The following is an 18,069-nucleotide window of genomic DNA, read 5'->3' as shown; positions in this document are numbered from 1 at the left end:
AGTGGGGCTTTTTTCACATAGGTTTAAGGTTATTATGTTTTTGGTTGTTTATGATAGTAGCTTTTTGGTTCACTTATTTTAAGTTTGATACTTCTGACTACATTTACAAGTAGGAGTTTCAGTTAGAAATTAATTTATTAATCACAGAAAATGGGGTCATAATAAAAAAATATAGGTGGTTTACTCAGACCGTAACTTTAATTTTATTGATTTATTTATTACAATAACAATAAAAACACACAAATAACTGTATTATAAAGGTATTTTTTCCTGGTATTTTTATAATGTAACTATGATACAATAGCTCCTGTTTTACTGAGTATTTAGATGAGTATACAGTTACAGTACTCCAGTTCCATGTTATATGGAATAGTATACTCCATGACCTATGTGTTTAATGCATTTCTGCTCTGCTCACTTTAAAAGAAAACATCACAATTAATCTTGTAACGGCGTGGTTGGAAGGAGCACTCTGATTGGCTCGTGACATTCCAGAAGGGATGGATTAATTTCTTGTGGACCACTGACTGCTGCCACTGATTGCTCCACACTAAAATTCTATGAACATATTTAAAAAAAAAAGTTTGGAACTGTAAGTTCAAAATTTTGGCACCTCATACCATCTTATTGTGATTTTTTCGAAATGTTTACACATAAAATAATAATGAAAATAACATTTGCCTTGGTAAGGGCAAATTTAAACACAGTGTGTTAAGCCTGGAAGGAGGTGTTGCGTTTGACTGCAAGTCAGATCACTGTTCGTGAAAGACCTTGGTCACATGTTCAAGGGCAATGTTAAAATTGACTGTCACCTCTGGCCTCAACAGAGCACTTGGGTTTGGAGTGGGTTAGAGTTGTCGAACTGGCCTATACATTGACTCAATATTTGTACGTGTATCTTGGTGTGTGACACTTATGTCTGGAATGGCTTGAAAGGAAGGAATTTGACAGCCATTCACAATGATGGTGAGGCTTGGATGATAGTCTCTAACTTGTGGCAAGTAGCTGCTAAAAGATCAGTTCAGGTCGTTCCATTTTTATTTGTGAATCATCTGCAATGATTTAAACCTGTAAAGTCCTGAGCTAAAGTAGCCTTTTTACTTGAATAACAAAATGATACGTGGAGACGACCTGAGATGTTTTCTTGACACAGAAAGATTTATGCGGGCTACATGTGTTGCAACAATTTCCATTACCGCTTGTAGTGATGACAAGAAGAAAATGTAATCATGTTACATCTAAACCTGTCTCGGATTAACAAAGCTGAATATATTATATATTTTAAACAGCTTCATAAAATAAGTTTATGCAGTAGGCTATATGTTTTCATGCCAGACTTCACTGGTTATGCTATTTATTGTTGTATCTGTCTGCCATTTAAAACCTAAATTCATGAACACATCTATTGATTCTGGACTTCTGTTCTGCTGTTATGTTACAAAATTGTTGATGATTTTAGAATCCAGAAAAAAAAACGCTGTCCAGGATCTTTTTCTGCTATTTTCCGTTTTGACTGTATCAAAATAACTTCATGATGTTCTTTAAAAATAAATAAATAAATGCATTCACAGTGATATCTTCATGAATTTAAATTCTGACTCAAATTTGTCAGCATATTCTTAAGTATGTGCAGGTGTAGCCAACATAGTGTTAGACTTTTCCTTACAGAATAGTGTGTACTACTTTCACTAGCATCAGGAGTTCTGATTTGTATCTCATTTGTTTCTTTAGTTCCTAAATACGTTTAAGATTATTATGTTCTAGTGGTGTTATGTTCTAGTGGTGCAACTGGCAATCTGATTTATTAATTGATTATCAGATATATATTTATTGGCAAGCAATGAATCAACATTGTTATTTTTCAAAATCAGACATCAGAAGATCCAATAACTAAAAACACTGCAGTACATACTAGTTAATACTTAAAAGCATAGCTTGCATTCAAATGAACACTTGATTTAAAAAATAAAATACAAATAAAAATCTAAAGGACTTTAGAAATTTCTAAATTAACAGACTTTAGAATTTTAAGTCCGAAAGTGAAAGTATATGCAGATAAATCTGCATATGTATATTTATTATTATGTAACACCCGCATCTTGGAGGTTGGGACATCTCCGAGGTTAACACACCACCTCGACCTGTCTCGTGCCGCCGTCTCGACGAGGGAACGAGAGATCCTCTACGTAGAGGCGCCTAGGAGTAGAACTAAACTCACGACGGGGCGTGCCCTAGAAAGGGGAGGGACCATGGTTTTGTTGCGTATTGACTATGATAAAGGGGTTTCGCTAAATGAGACATTTCTTAGTGAAAAGTCTCATAAAAAGTCAGTGTTTTTTTTTAAAGCGTAAAAGTCAATTTCACACATTCTCTGCTTGAAATCGAAAAAAAACAGTAAATTCTTTCTAAAATAAACGTCAATATTAATTGTCGATTTGGCACAAAAATTAAAATCAAATAGTAGCAAACCTAGTTATAGTTGAAATATATCTCACTCTGTTCAGTGCTGAAATATGTTTCAGGCTAATGTGCCCCCCACCCCCCCGCCCCCCACACACTCTCACTGTCATTTTCCATAGACAAAGAAAATATAATCAGGTCCGTACTAAATCTGGTGGTTATCTCACTTTTGTTCTGTGTTTTTTTATTGCAATTGGTACTAAATTTAAACATTTGTTGCAATTGACCATTAGAGACAAGGTAGTCAACTGTAAAAAAAAAAATGCTTGGCAAAGTAATGAACACTAATTATTTTGATTTTTCTTTTCCAGGCCCTCCAGGTCCAAGGGGCCCTAGGGGTGAAAAGGGGCCTCAGGGTCCTGTTGGACAGACAGGATTAAAAGGAGACAGAGGGGATAAGGGAGAGCCAGGAGTACCCGGGAGCAGAGGAGATAAGGGGTCTTCTGGGCCATCAGGACCCCCAGGAAATATGGGTTCAACAGGCTCCAGAGGAAACCCTGGTTCTAAGGGCTCCAGGGGCTCATCTGGAAGATCAGGCTTGCCAGGGCAGAAGGGAGAACCAGGACTACCAGGAATCTCGGGGGATCCTGGATTGGCTGGCCCTCCGGGACCACAGGGGCCTCAGGGGGTGCGAGGAGAGATGGGAATACCAGGACCAGCTGGACCCAGAGGGCTTATAGGACCCCCTGGACCAACTGGGCCACCAGGCCCTCCAGCATTCTTAGAAAATCCAGGAAAACCAGAGGCTCTACACAGCGAAGCCCTTTCAGCATCAGCAAAACCCAATGGTAAGTCTTTTATTTATAGTATCAGTTTATACATATTATTCATGTTGGGCCCGGTGACTGTACTCTGGGTGCTATTATAAAAAGCAGAAGTTGTGACAGAAGGTAGATTTTAAGTTGTCACCATGAGTTGCTACCTTGTGCTAACAAATACAAACACTGAAAAAGACACTTGTCAAACCGCTGCTCTGCTAGACTAAGATTATATATCTAGACACAAAATGTCAGTGCTAAGGTGTATCAATTGATATTTATAAGTAAATCTAATACATTATACTGTAAATCCAGATATGTTTGACTGTGCAAAGTTTTTTTTATAGTTCTGGCCATAGCTACTTCAGTCCCTGCCCCTCACAGCAGGGGTATGGACAAGGGAAGGTGTTTGAGGAAAGTTGCAATGGAGAATATGATAAAATGAGGAGAAAATGTTGTTAATAAAATCTTTTCTGCTGGTATTTTCACCAGGTTGTCCTCCACAGTGGATCAGCTTTAGGAACAAGTGCTACTACTTCTCAACAGAAAGGGATATTTTTGATGAAGCCAAAAAACTTTGTGAAGAGAAGTCATCAACTATGGTTATTGTCAGTGACAAAGGGGAACAGGTAATTGATGAATAGTAGAATGAATATTTTTAAATGATCAGGAACTAACTGAAAGTAAATGCAAACTGAGCTTTGTGATGCCTACTATAGTACCAGACATGTTTTAAATTCAAATACCCATTGCAGACCACGACACTGGGCCCCACCCGCCCCACCCCGCCCCACCCCGGTGGGGCCATCCCCCCAAGTTTTTTGTCTTTTTGTTGGTTTTTTTTTTTCGGAATGGGATCGTAACTAAGGCCATCAGTAATCTCTTGTAAGGGGATTACATTTGTAGTAATATTGAATATTTTACAGAAATGGGGATTTTTTACATGATTTCTAACATGATTTTGAGCTTTAACATCACACATTCACATTAGAACAGCGAAAAACAGGTTCATAAATAACAGTTAGGGCAATATGAAATCCGTTTTATTATTTTCTGATTTCAGTTTTTAACGTTTTTAATAAATGTAACGGTCCAACTAATTAACGTGAATGTGTGTAAAGTCCGCGTACACTTTGGGTGTTTTGGCATTAGATGTCCGCAGATCAAAAATGAAACAAACTCCAACAACCGAAACCTCATGATTGTGTGCGGTAACAGTATAATTAATAGCCATTTCTTAGTTTAGTTCGAAATTGAAAATCTATGACTAATCTTTATTTTATATAGCACTTTCATGGTGGACCCCCATCACAAAGCACTTTACAAGATACAGTAAAAACAAGAACATCAATAATACTTTAAATACAGAGAAATTGATAATACATGATACACAGTAAAAAACAAAAAACAATGCCTAATACGTTAAATACAGTGGAAAGTGCAGAATACATGATAGTAACAGTATGTGAAATAGTAGCAGCAGCTAATAGCAGAGATCAGGCTTAACGAGCACGGAGTGCAAGAGAGAACGCGAGAACAGGGGGTTTGAGGATTGATTTAAAGCGAGCGATGGTGGGAGCATCATGCACCAAAGCTGGGAGAGAGTTCCAATGAGTCAGAGCCATGAAGCTAAATGAGCCATGAAGCTAAAAAAAATTGTATTGTTAAATGTAAAAACTGATTGTATCAGGGAAAAAAAACAAAAACAAATTTTTTTTTATTAACATTTAGTTTTTATTTTTCCACTCCAACAAAACAAATTATTGTTTTTTTTTTATTTTTTGTTTCTCTTGTATAGTCAACAGTACATTACAGTAAAAAATAAATAAATAAATACAAGACCTTACTTGCAACTTTAGAGTTAATTTTTAATTTTTATGCCTTTTAGCTGAGGATTTTCCAGTTGTAAATGTCATTTTTGACAACCTGAAAGGATGTTACTACATTAGTGAGGTAACTTTGCTTACAGTGAAAAAAAAAACACACTGCGTCTCGTCTTACCATAGCAACAACCAGCAACGTCATTTCTTTTTTTTAGCTAAGACTCCCTACCCTGTACTTAATTAAAGTTTCTCATTTTCCCTTCAAATATGTAATCTCAAACGTAATGCTCTACTGCCAAATGAAATGACCTGTTCTTATTAGCAATTTCAATTTTTGGTTATGGCTTCCCTTCAGATTTTATCTTGAACTTTTCAGTATAATCTAGCGTGGCAAACTGGAGTCTTAATCAGCCGATCAACTGCGTTATCCTGCATTTCACATTGTGCCCTCTTCACAAGAAAAGCACCAAAATAAAACAATAACAACGTATAGTATGTTTCTTACCACTGATGAGATACAAAACAAAGCAATTTCAATCCTCACGCATACATTAACTGCTCATGATACAACTGCAATACAGCAGCGCTTTAGAAACCTGTGCTCAAATCACCCGATCTACTAGTGTTTCAGACAGACAAGAGTTAGTCAACGGAGGCAAAGCCTCCTCTGGTAAAAAAAAAAAACTTCCTATATTGACCAAATACAAAAACTGGTCGGTTAATTTTGGTTACGACATACCTCAGTGAGCTCACTGAGTCTCAGTGATAGTAAGCTCGACGTTCAGTGATAGTAAGCTCGAGGCTCGAGTCACTATCATTTGCAGTCGAGTCAACGGTCATTCCATGTCTGAGTCACTGCTTCATTCAAGGTCGAGTACTATCCATCTTCGAGTTTCGAGGCTACTGAGCAGGGTACCAGTCTGAGTACCAGTATTAAGTTCGGCTCTAGTCCAAGTCCAGCTTAGGCAGGTCATTAATTCGAGGTTTTTGTCGAGTAAACTAAGCTAGGCTCAGGTATCGGATTTGTCTCAGTACAACACCGTAGTCTCAGTGTCATCGAACCGAGGCTACAGTCATTCGAGTCGAGGTCACTGTCATTCGAGTCCGAGTCCCTGTCATTCGAGTGTTGAGTCTGAGTCACGAGTCCTTGACTTTGAGTCTCAGGTCCAAGTTCTTGAAACAAACTCAAATCAATTTTCACTCAACTTTAGTGGCATTAGTAGGGGAACAGTTTACCTAATGAACGTTGTCTGATTTCCCCCAGGAAAAAGGCACAAATATTAAAAATACAAAAAATTATATTTTTCATTTACGCTTTTTTTCTGCGAACTTATTCTATTTGCATGACTTTTTAGTTCGAACGTCTCTGTTTACTATCACTCTTTTGAAAGTGGAATACTGTTGAAACTGTCCTTCGGTACTAGACCGATACTGGCCACATACAAGTCTTTCATCTATGCGCAGTTTACACCATACGCTGATGTCCGAACTATAGGTACTGTACCGGTTGTAGACCAAGTTTAGCAAAGTGATACGCCCCTCCGTCAGAACTGTGGTAGGCGTAACTACAGCTTGACTCATGTAATGGCCAGAAAGGTCGTGCAATGTTCCATTTATTTTTGGTTACTTGTTGCAATTCCCAATCTGCGATATGAGGTTATTGTGTGTGTCATATTGTCTAACGAGGGATACATCTTCCTATTTCGTTTGCCAATTTGCGACGTTGTTGGTTCATTACAGAGTTTTTTTTTCTCTAAGAAGAAAAAAATTCAGGTGACAAGCAAAGTTGCACAAGTAAAAAAAAAAAAAAAAAAAAGTGCCAGACCCAGTGTATTGCATATGATACTATACTATTTTCTTAATGATGGAAAAATACATTAAAAACTGCATAAAAGACTGGAAAATATGATAAATTCAATTAAAGTAAATTACCAAAAACAGAACAACGTGCCATATTTGAATAGGCACTTCCCTGCTTTCTTAGCTGAAGTTGTTTAGGCACGAGCAAGCACAGTGCGCTGAGTACCACTTTTTAACACGTACCTGAAAATAACTCTACACAAGCAAAAAAACTACAATTCAGGCCTACTTTGACTTCAATTCGGGAAAAATCTGCTGTAAAATCTGATTTAGACTAACGCAGAACTATATATATAGCCATTAGCTGATTAGACATTGCAACGGAACTATATCTATTTTATATATTCTATATCTATATATATATTATCATAACAGAAATTGAGTCATTAAATTTTATTAAACTTCCCGTTTTTCGCAAACAACCCACTGGTTTCACTTTATGTAATACAACGATGTATTTAATAAGTTGAGCTTCAGTTCATTTGATTTCAGATCATATATTTTTTTATCTTTTCTTTTTTATACAAAAACATTATGTTCATATATTTCCCACTGGCATCTGATGGCCAAAATGCAGGTGAGGGGGTGGGGAAACTTCAGTGTTGAAGTGAAACTTCTCTGTTGGTGAAACTTCTCTGTTGGTTTGCCTTGTAACCAGTGGCGGCTGGTGACTTTTTTCATTGATATGGCACTTGGAACAGAGTGAGCATGCGTACAAAAATGCGCATGCATGAGTGCGCATTTTTGTGCATTTGTTATGCCAGCAAATATGTTTAGATGGAGAGAGCATTTTTCATTCAAAATTCACACTCATATTTCATTCAAAATATGAGGATATGAAACACATCTGTATCAGCAGTTATCCTTACAAATGTCAGCACACAACGATATTTATTGACAGATTCTGTTTATTTGGTGTGCTCGGTCTAATTCTCAGTCAGACTTTAGTGTAGACACTAAAGTGTAGCCTAGGGCTATAACGGCTTAAACAAATTGAAGAAATAACAGTCCACGGGGGATCGTTAGCACTGTAACTCCACTGCTGCTCGCTTCCAGTCCTCATCAGGCACAGATTATTTAAATTGGAGCTCAATCATTCTTTGTTTTTTAGTGTCAAATCTCTGAATACCATTATGGACTTCGCTTGAGTTTAACGAGGAGCTCTCTGTCAATAGAGATAAGGGAGAGGGCTGAGAGACGGGTAGGCCCCATAGCACTTCTCAGGTACGTTTTGATGCGCTTTAGACAGGAGAAGCTGTGCTCCACACTAGCTGTGCTTGCGGGGATGATGGCCACCAGGCTGAATAAGTGGTATGCCTCTCTTAAAACTTCACGCACCCCGATCTCATTCATAAGGCGCATGACGTCTCCCACTGAGCAGTCCTGGAACTGGGTATTGTGGAAACATGACTGTGGCAGAGCAAAGCTCTGCCCTTTAAATTGGCAGGGATGGGGTTAAATTCCCCTACCTGCCTGGGTTTATTATGTTCAGGTTGCTGGGGTTGATTAGTTGATTAGGTTGATTAACGATCAATCAGCGCCCAGCCACCTGATATAAAAGGAGGCCTCTGCTTCTCATTTGGAGAGAGGGAGCTGAGGAAGCAGGTTGGTGTTTTGTTTGGTGGTTTTTTTTTGATTTTCTAAATCCAGTGAAGGCATTGCCCAGCCTGGAAACTTTATTTTTGTGAGTTTTGTTTTTGCTTTATTTGTGTTTGAGTATCTGTTATTTTGCCCTTGTGCACTTTATTTTTTGTTTATTTATAATAAAATAGTTATTTTTTTTTTAACTGCAGTCTGTCTCTGGGCCTCTATCCACTCGCCAGCCTGTCACATTTGGTGTCAGAAGTGGGACAGCGCCACCTAGAGGCTCAGAGCAGTATTTTTTTTTTTTTTTTGAAAAAAAAAAAAAAATGGGAAAGAAGAGCAGACAGTGGAAAAGGCAGGACAAGCAGCAGCTGAAGAAATGTAAGCTGCTGCAGCCACCGCTGGAGGACCCGGCCAGCCTCTTCCCCTGGTGTTCCTGGTGTGGGAAGGAGGACCATCGTTGGCGGTCCTGCCCAGATGTGCCACCGGCAAACTGGTGTGGCCGGTGTGAGGAGGACGGCCACAACTGGGCAGGATGCCCCTACAACCAGGCCCAGGAGGAGGTGCAGTGTTCACCCCGGGCATCAGGGGCCACCCCACTACCTCCAGCACCACCACCTTCACCACCGTCCCAGGAGATCTGGGACTGGTTGATGCACCCTGAGGCAGACCTCGTCCACGATCTCCCCATAGTTATCAACACGCTGTGGCGTCGAGATGGGGAGAGGTGGGAACAGTGGGAGGAACAGCACCACCCGGCCTCCTTCCCAGAGGTTGCCCTCATGGTGGTTAATTACCTGGCGGTAGACATGGGAGATGCCCCGGTCACTCCAATAAAGAGGGGTGAGCCGCCTTCCCGAGAGCCAGAGAGGGGTGAGACGCCTTCCCCAGAGCCAGAGAGGGGTGAGGGGATCTGCCGTCGCTCCCAGAGCCAGAGAGGGAGGAGGATCTGCCGTCGTCCCAGAGCCAGAGAGGGGTGAGGAGCTGCCGTCGCTCCCAGAGCCAGAGAGGGGTGAGGATCTGCCGTCGCTCCCAGAGCCAGAGAGGGAGGAGGAGCCTCCGTCACTCCCAGAGCCAGAGAGGAGTGAGGAGCTGCCGTCGCTCCCAGAGCCAGAGAGGGGTGAGGAGCTGCCGTCGCTCCCAGAGCCAGAGAGGGAGGAGGATCTGCCGTCGCTCCCAGAGCCAGAGAGGGAGGAGGATCTGCCGTCGCTCCCAGAGCCAGAGAGGGGTGGAGGAGCTGCCGTCGCTCCCAGAGCCAGAGAGGGAGGAGGAGCCTCCGTCGCTCCCAGAGCCAGAGAGGGAGGGAGGAGCTGCCGTCGCTCCCAGAGCCAGAGAGGGGGGAGGAGCTGCCGTCGCTCCCAGAGCCAGAGAGGGAGGAGGATCTGCCGTCGCTCCCAGAGCCAGAGAGGGGTGAGGAGCTGCCGTCGCTCCCAGAGCCAGAGAGGGGTGAGGAGCTGCCGTCGCTCCCAGAGCCAGAGAGGGAGGAGGATCTGCCGTCGCTCCCAGAGCCAGAGAGGGAGGAGGAGCTGCTGTCGCTCCCAGAGCCAGAGAGGGGTGGGGAGCCGCCGTCGCTCCCAGAGCCAGAGAGGGGTGAGGAGCTGCCGTCGCTCCCAGAGCCAGAGAGGGAGGAGGATCTGCCGTCGCTCCCAGAGCCAGAGAGGGAGGAGGATCTGCCGTCGCTCCCAGAGCCAGAGAGGGAGGAGGATCTGCCGTCGCTCCCAGAGCCAGAGAGGGAGGAGGAGCCTGCCGTCACTCCCAGAGCCAGAGAGGGGTGAGGACCTGCCGTCGCTCCCAGAGCCAGAGAGGGAGGAGGATCCGCCGTCGCTCCCAGAGCCAGAGAGGGATGAGGAGCCTGCCGCCGCTCCCAGAGCCAGAGAGGGGTGAGGAGAGCCGCCGGTCGCTCCCAGAGCCAGAGAGGGAGGAGGAGCCGCCGTCGCTCCCAGAGCCCGAGAGGGAGTGAGGAGCCGCCGTCGCTCTCAGAGCCCGAGAGGGATGAGGATCAGCCGTCGCTCCCAGAGCCAGAGAGGGATGAGGAGCAGCCGTCGCTCCCAGCCAGCCGCTCTCAGAGCCCGAGAGGGAGGAGCCACCGCCGCCGCTCTCAGAGCCCGAGAGGGAGGAGCAGGGGGACCGCCTCAGAGAGGGGAGGAGCCGGACCGCCGTCGGCTCAGCGTCAGCGAGCCTCCGCCTCCGCCACGAGAGGAGCCGGGCCGCCGCTCTCCGCCGCCACCAGAGGGAGCCGGGCCGCAGTCGCCGCCTCCGCCACCAGAGGGAGCCGGGCCGCAGTCGCCGCCTCCGCCACCAGAGGGAGCCGGGCCGCCGACGCCGCCTCCGCCACCAGAGGGAGCCGGGCCGCAGTCGCCGCCTCCGCCACCAGAGGGAGCCGGGCCGCCGCCTCCGCCACCAGAGGGAGCCGGGCCGCCGCCGCCGCCTCCGCCACCAGAGGGAGCCGGGCCGCCACCCCGCCTCCCACCAGAGGGAGCCGGGCCGCCGGTCGCCGCCTCCGCCACCAGAGGGAGCCGGGCCGCCGTCGCCGCCTCCGCCACCAGAGGGAGCCGGGCCGCCGTCGCCGCCTCCGCCACCAGAGGGAGCCGGGCCGCCGTCGCCGCCTCCGCCACCAGAGGGAGCCGGGCCGCCGTCGCCGCCTCCGCCACCAGAGGGAGCCGGGCCGCCGTCGCCGCCTCTCCGCCACCAGAGGGAGCCGGGCCGCCGTCGCCGTGCTACCTTGGAGATTCGGGGCCCCCTCAACCAAAGAAGGCTTGGGGGCTCCGACATCAACCCCGCCCACCACCACCCACCAAAACAGCCCACCCAAGGGACATAATTGGACTCTTGGGGGGAGGGGGGTGGGGAGGGTGGGGGGGAAGGGGGGAGTTGACCGATTGCAGCCGGTGTACGTTGTACATGGGGGGAGGTGTGTGGCAGAGCAAAGCTCTGCCCTTTAAATTGGCAGGGATGGGGTTAACTTCCCCTACCTGCCTGGGTTTATTATGTTCAGGTGGCTGGGGTTGATTAGTTGATTAGGTTGATTAACGATCAATCAGCGCCCAGCCACCTGATATAAAAGGAGGCCTCTGCTTCTCATTTGGAGAGAGGGAGCTGAGGAAGCAGGTTGGTGTTTGTTTTGTGGTTTTTGAATTTTCTAAATCCAGTGAAGGCATTGCCCAGCCTGGAAACTTTATTTTTGTGAGTTTTGTTTTTGCTTTATTTGTGTTTGAGTATCTGTTATTTTGCCCTTGTGCACTTTATTTTTGTTTATTTATAATAAAATAGTTAATTTTTTTTGAACTGCAGTATGTCTCTGGGTCTCTGGGCCTCTATCCACTCGCCAGCCTGCCACAATGACGTTCAGCTCATTCTGTAGGCAATGCAAGTCGAAGTACCGGCCATAGGACTTTGTGAAAGAGTGGAGCTGCTCCTCGGGGAAGCACTCACTGTACGACAGGTAACGCGAGGTGTCTGTGAGCTGCAGGAATTGCAGCTCCTTCAAGTTGGAGAGTCACATTTTCCAGGACTTCGTTGTATACCCTCTGGAAGCTGCTGGAGTCGGTGGTGGCCCTTGTTGTTGATGTAGGACTAGTGGAGCTGAGGGAAGCTGCTGCATGTGCTTATCTTGGAGAACTCTACTTCGTTGCACATATGGGACAGCCTAGTTGTGGTGAGTTTGACCTGCTCAGTGCAATACTTGGATTTCTTCTGGAAAACCTCGAACAGATGGTCAGTTGTGCCAAAGATGCTGCTGTAGGTCAGTGCCAAAAACAAAAACCGCTGGTTCTTCATCTTAGCCAGGTAACCCTCTGCCTTCCTCCTGGAGTCACTGTCCCATCCGTCACCCTCAGCAATCTCTTGGAACACATCACACAACTTCTCTCTCTCTTCCAGGATGACTCTCACCACCTGGCTGCGAGAAGACCACCTGGTGGTGCACAGAGTGGGAATCCTCCTTTTAAGGATTTCATCCATCAAGTGAGTGCGCTTGCTGGACCGGCTGAAAAATGCAGAGTGCCCCTCTAGAGTGGCAAAAAATGTGTGAGTCTCTTTGATGCACTACGCTCCCTGTTGCAGCACTAGATTGAGCCTGTGCACAAAGCAGTGCACAAACAGTCTGTGGTGTGTCCTTCTTGACCAGGGCCTGCAACCCTCTCAGCTCGCTAGCCATCAATGCTGCTCCATCATATGACTGGGAGACCAATTTGTCCTTGTACTGGTATCTTTCTAACTCCCTGTCTACCATTACCTTCAGTGAAGCTGCATCGAGCCCAGCGCTCACGTTTTTGAAACCTGTGAAGCGCTCTTGAACCCATCCTTGGCCAGCAACGTAGCACAGAACCATGGAGAGCTGACTGGGCTGCATTATGTCTGTTGCCTCATCCAGCTTGCACGCAAAGAAAGTTGACTTCATAATCTCTGAGTCAATGAATGAAGCCAGCTCCTCAGCCACACATTCAATCAGATCATTTTGAATTGTTTTTGAGAGCCCAGAGAAGACCGCAGCATTTTTTTGCTAGTGTGATTTTAATTCTGACTCTCGCTTAAAAAAATACCCAAATAGTTAATGGTATTTGCCCTTGTTCTCGCTTTTATCATGTCCACAGAAGGCCTGCTCCTGCTTTGAGAGCACCATTGTGATGTCTATCAACCTTTTAAGCACCTCCTTACTTTTCATTGTGCTCCGTGACAGCCAGTCGCCTCTGCTCGTCCAGGAGCCTGTCAATCCCCACAGACTCATTTTCCAGTCGTTTTAATGCCAGTTCATTTTGTACATGTTCACTGGATGAACTCTGGATGGTGGTGCTGTTTTGGGACAAGTTTTTCCAGTTGGAATATCTCTCACAAGACCACACAGTACGCTTGGTGCTCAGGAGCAGACAAGGCCAGCAATACAATTTATTGGTAACCACGCTGCCGACTAGCCACTTGTGGATTTCATACCACACTGCCCTAAATCTCCTACTCTTATTCCCGTCCTTCATCAGACCACGCAGCACAGGGGTAGGTCGTCCACTCCTAGTTATTTCACGTCTGTCCTCGTCAGATTGTCTTGAGAAGGGGATCGTTTTCAAGCTAGCTATCAGGTCAGTGTCACTTTGAATCGCCGCTATCATGACAGTTGTTTTTTTACTATCTTTTTGATACGTGTGTGCATGATTGTGTGATGCATGTGTGTTCGTCACTGTTTATTGTGTACATGAGCGTGTACGTGCAACTCACACACAATTTCTGTGCCAGATATAGACACGCTCACATAGTAGGCTACAGTACAAACGTGAGAAATATGGCAGTATCACGAATCACAATTATGTAGCTAGCTAGCTACTAGCTAGCTGTCGTGAGCAGCCCTGATTAACTCTGTTTAACTAGCTAAGCCAGCCAGTCACCTAACAAAATGAACTGAAGCCTGCACACATAATAGTGAATTTTTTTAAAAAATTATTTTATTAAATTTATTAGCTACTCAATGATACAAACAACAAAACACATGCACAAAACAGAACACTGCCTTACAACCTCTGCTCTGCTCGTTCTCAAGCTAGCCAGCTTCCTCGTAAGGCACCTCTCCGTCAGTGCCTTACCAAGCCAAGAGTTGTCATGGAAACCGTCCCATTGGAGCCCATTATAGTTGCTTGCGTGGGTAAGGCTGACCCCTCCTGGTGCCTTACTAGATACACTGCGCTTGCGTGAAATCTCAAGGGAATTGCAACGCTCTCAGCCTAGCCACTGATAGCCCCCAGTCCAGGGCAGTGAATAGCGCTAGTGGAGCTGTGGAGGTCAGACATTTTGAAAGATGATATTAATTCAGAGCAGTTTCATTGTATTTGTTTATGGAAAGAAAATAACTGGACAAATTAATGGTAAGGCCATGCCTACCTGCCTATAGTGACGAGCCACCATTTCTTGTAACATAGATTTGGGGGTTTAATAGTAAATACCAAGCAGTCATATAAATACTGCCAGCTGTAGCTTGAAACCTAAGTTTAACCTCGGTAGAATATCAGCTCTGGTTACGACACTGACTGTACAGTATATTTAACAGATTACCCCTAGCAAGAAGTAGTGGTCTTAAATAAAAAAAAAAGGAAAAAAGAAAAATTGCTGAACACAGCAAGATATTACTGAGCTTAAGTTAAAGCACTGCGACACACCAGGTAAAATAAAAGCAGATTAAAACTGTGTAAAAAACGAAGTTGAACAAATAAGACAAATAACATGAATTTAAAGTTGGACAAAGATAATTGCAAGACCGCAAAGCGCCGAAGTCGTGCTGCTTGTATTTATAGCCTTTGTTGTCTTGGCCCGTGCGTGCTGATCATCTGGTCACCTGATCACCATGTTCGTTAACCGGCTGCGCTCCATCCAGACATTTTTTTATGTATTTTTTTTTTTTTAATTTAAATTTAGTCGTTGTCAATAACAAATTACTTTTGTTATTTTCTCCCAATTTGAAATGCCCAATTATTATTTAGGCACAGCTCACCGCTACCACCTCTGCGCTGACTCGGGAGCGGCGAAGATGAACACACGCTGTCCTCCGAAGCGTGTGCCGTCAGCCGACCGCTTCTTTACACACTGCAGATTCACCATGCAGCCACCCAGGAGCTACAGTGTTGGAGGACAACACAGCTCCTGGGCAGCTTACAGGCAAGCCTGCAGGCGCCCGGCCAGACTACAGGGGTCGCTGGTGTGCGGTGATCAGAGGACACCATGGCCGACCCTAAACCCACCCTGGCCGACCTAAGCCCTCGGATTTGGACGCTCGCATTTCTGAGCGAGCACAGCCTGGCTTCAGCCCATTAAACAGATGGGATGAACGGCATTGTTGATGTGCCAGTGTCACGTGAGAGGGGGAAATGAAAAGCACATCACCCAGACTAAGGGAAGTGCAATTCATTAATAAGAGACTCGGTGTTCAGCGAGTAAGTAAACGCTGTTAACCAGCCTCTGGTATTTCCCCTTTGTGTAGGATCATAATGGAACAAAAACATGAAGTTCACACTGACGGATTTCTAGGTTGATGCTGCACAGCGTATTGTTAAGTGTTTTTCCAACATCCTTAATAAATAATTTTTATTTTGGTAAATTAAGCGGTATTAAGTTACTCTGTTATTTTTAGTTTTGTTTGTTTTGGGTTTTTTTTTGCTATCAATCAGTCCTTCTGTCATATCAGTCTGATATATCTGCCTGTTTGACGGTAGGCAATTTTCGACTGAATTTGCCAGGTGAATTCATTGACGTTGCTTGCAAACAGTGATGGTGTGTGCTGGGAACGAGTGGAGATTAGAAACAAAACAAGAATACTTAATCACACAGCTACTGATATGAATTAAGAAGCTCTAAAAGTATAATTATAACTTATATGATTATTCTTTTTTCATTCATTTTTATTTTCAGTAAACTCAATTACATTATGCATTTTTCAAGAATGCAGTTTTAGAAATGTATTTCTACAGTGCTTAAAAAACTTAGAACACGGTTTAAAGTAGTAAAGAGATAAGTAATTACTTGTTTACCATGCTGAAACCATGCAAGAATGTAATGCTAAAGAGGAAAAAAGCTGGGTTTGTGTGGGGGTGTGTTTACCAGTTGGATTTGAGCAGATAACAATGCTAGCCATTGATTGGATAATGCACAGGTTTCCTAGTAACTGTAATATTATTTGTATAATAGAAAATTAAAAAAAAAAAAGACTTGTCATTAATATCTCCGAGTCACAGAGTCCAAATGTTTGAGTCCGAGTCCGAGTCACACGAGGTTGAGTATAAGTCTAATATATGTATATATTTGGAGAGACTGGCATTTAATTTATGGTTGGCTAGCAGTACTGAATCTCTAGGCCAGGAGTGCCCAAAGTTGACTCTTCCACTCCTAGTCTTTGATCCAACCCTGTTTTAAAGTGTTAGTTGAACCAGCTAACCCTACACCAGGACCCGGGGTACAAGGGTGCTGGAACTAGGGGTGCTGGGGGTGCTGTAGCAACCCCTTGGCTTTGCATGGCTTCCATCATATTTAGGGGTTATAGTTTAGTTCAATGGCTTTCAGCACCCCCACTATAAAAATTGTTCCAGTGCCTCTGGCTGATGCAGTAATTAATATATTAACATATTGTAAACTGGACTGTCAAGGCTTACCGGCAGGTCCTGACACTAACCAGCCACTGTCCTGGGACTAGGGCCTTGATCCAGGAAGATAGTGGCTGACTGACAGACAGACAGAATACATCATCGTATTTCATATACTGTGGACTGAAACGAGAAAAAAAAAAAACATTATTATTATGATTGCATAATGCAATAAATGTATGTATTTGCTGGGTTTTTTTTCTTTCAGCAATGGTTAAAAAAACAAATTGCTGACAAGGGTCATTTCTGGTTGGGTCTGACAGACAAAGAGGAGGAGAATGTGTGGAAATGGGTGGATGGAACCTTTCCTGCATTCACGTGAGTGTTTCATAAATGTTACATTGTTTTTTCAGTGCAAAGACTGCAAACATGAAATATGTCCTTGAGATCAGAATCTAGGTCATGGTGACCTAGTTTACCTATGAACTCCTCAACATTCACTGCCTCCATTCCTTTAGAGGTCTTTGGGTGATCATTTTCAGGAAAGGCTATTGTCCAAAATGGCCCATCTTTTGAGAAATTATTGGATATTGGAATGTATGCAACTACAAGCCATACACTAAGTAAGATCTTTTGTCTTACTCATTGTGACTGAATTTGACTTCTTTGTTGTTTAAGGAACTGGAAAGAGGGTCAACCTGATAACTGGCAGCATGGCCATGGGCCTGGAGAGGATTGTGCTGGGATGATCCACGCAGGCCTCTGGAATGACTTCTACTGTGATGACATCAACAGGGTCGTCTGTGAAAAAGAAAATGACATAGGTAAACTGAAGTTACATTCCAGGAATACATTTTGTTTTGTTGTTGCATACTTTTAATTAAATCAAGACTTTAGTGATTTGAGACCCCGTTAACACATGTTATTTAAAAATATTCACAATTGAAATACAATAGAGGAACTAAATGCAGATAGTGGGTCTAATTTATAGCCTGCTGTTTACATATTAAAAGAGTAAGTATCCATACATTACTTACCTCCCCCTTGCCTTTATCTTAAAGCAATTAGTCAATAGTGCTGTTTACCCTGGCCTACCCCAGGCTCTGCTCTTTATTTCTAGTTGCTTCCCAAGGACATGATTATTGTGAAGTAGATCAGCCAAAGAGTCTTTATAGAAATACAAGCCAGCACCATGTAGTGATCATTGCTTGCCCAATATTTTCACTTTGAATTCGATGGTGGGCACATATCTACTAACTATCTATCTTATCGAAGTGAATCTAAGCCTCTATCTATCTATCTATCTATCTATCTATCTGTCTATCTATCTATGTGTGTGTTTAGATCTAGACAGATTATCAATGTGTGTGTGTGTGTGTATAAGGTTTTAATCTAGACAATTCTCTTTATTAATCACACCTGTTTGTTAGTGATATGAAATTGTAATGAAAGACAATTGCAGTAATACAAAGCATAACCGTAACATAATGTTGTTGTAGCTGGTCGATTGGTGAAATAATTGTAAACTTG

The 18,069-nt window shown here is 44.0% G+C and overlaps 1 protein-coding gene across 1 annotated transcript; it reads left to right on the top strand.

Moving 5' to 3' along the window:
• Window positions 1-2,771: 2,771 nt before the first annotated feature.
• Window positions 2,772-17,373, top strand: LOC121312285 (collectin-12-like; the record flags this gene model as incomplete). Its single annotated transcript, XM_041244206.1, has 4 exons — window positions 2,772-3,248; window positions 3,711-3,847; window positions 16,808-16,917; window positions 17,218-17,373. Coding segments are annotated over 4 exons (880 nt in total), but the record flags the coding sequence as incomplete, so codon positions are not given.
• Between the last annotated feature and the right edge of the window lie 696 nt (window positions 17,374-18,069).

The sequence above is a fragment of the Polyodon spathula genome, unplaced genomic scaffold (assembly GCF_017654505.1).
Source record: "Polyodon spathula isolate WHYD16114869_AA unplaced genomic scaffold, ASM1765450v1 scaffolds_3806, whole genome shotgun sequence".
Lineage (NCBI taxonomy): Eukaryota > Metazoa > Chordata > Actinopteri > Acipenseriformes > Polyodontidae > Polyodon > Polyodon spathula.
The sequence above is the reverse complement of the archived record's forward strand: the minus strand, read 5'-3'. Positions and strand labels throughout refer to the sequence as shown.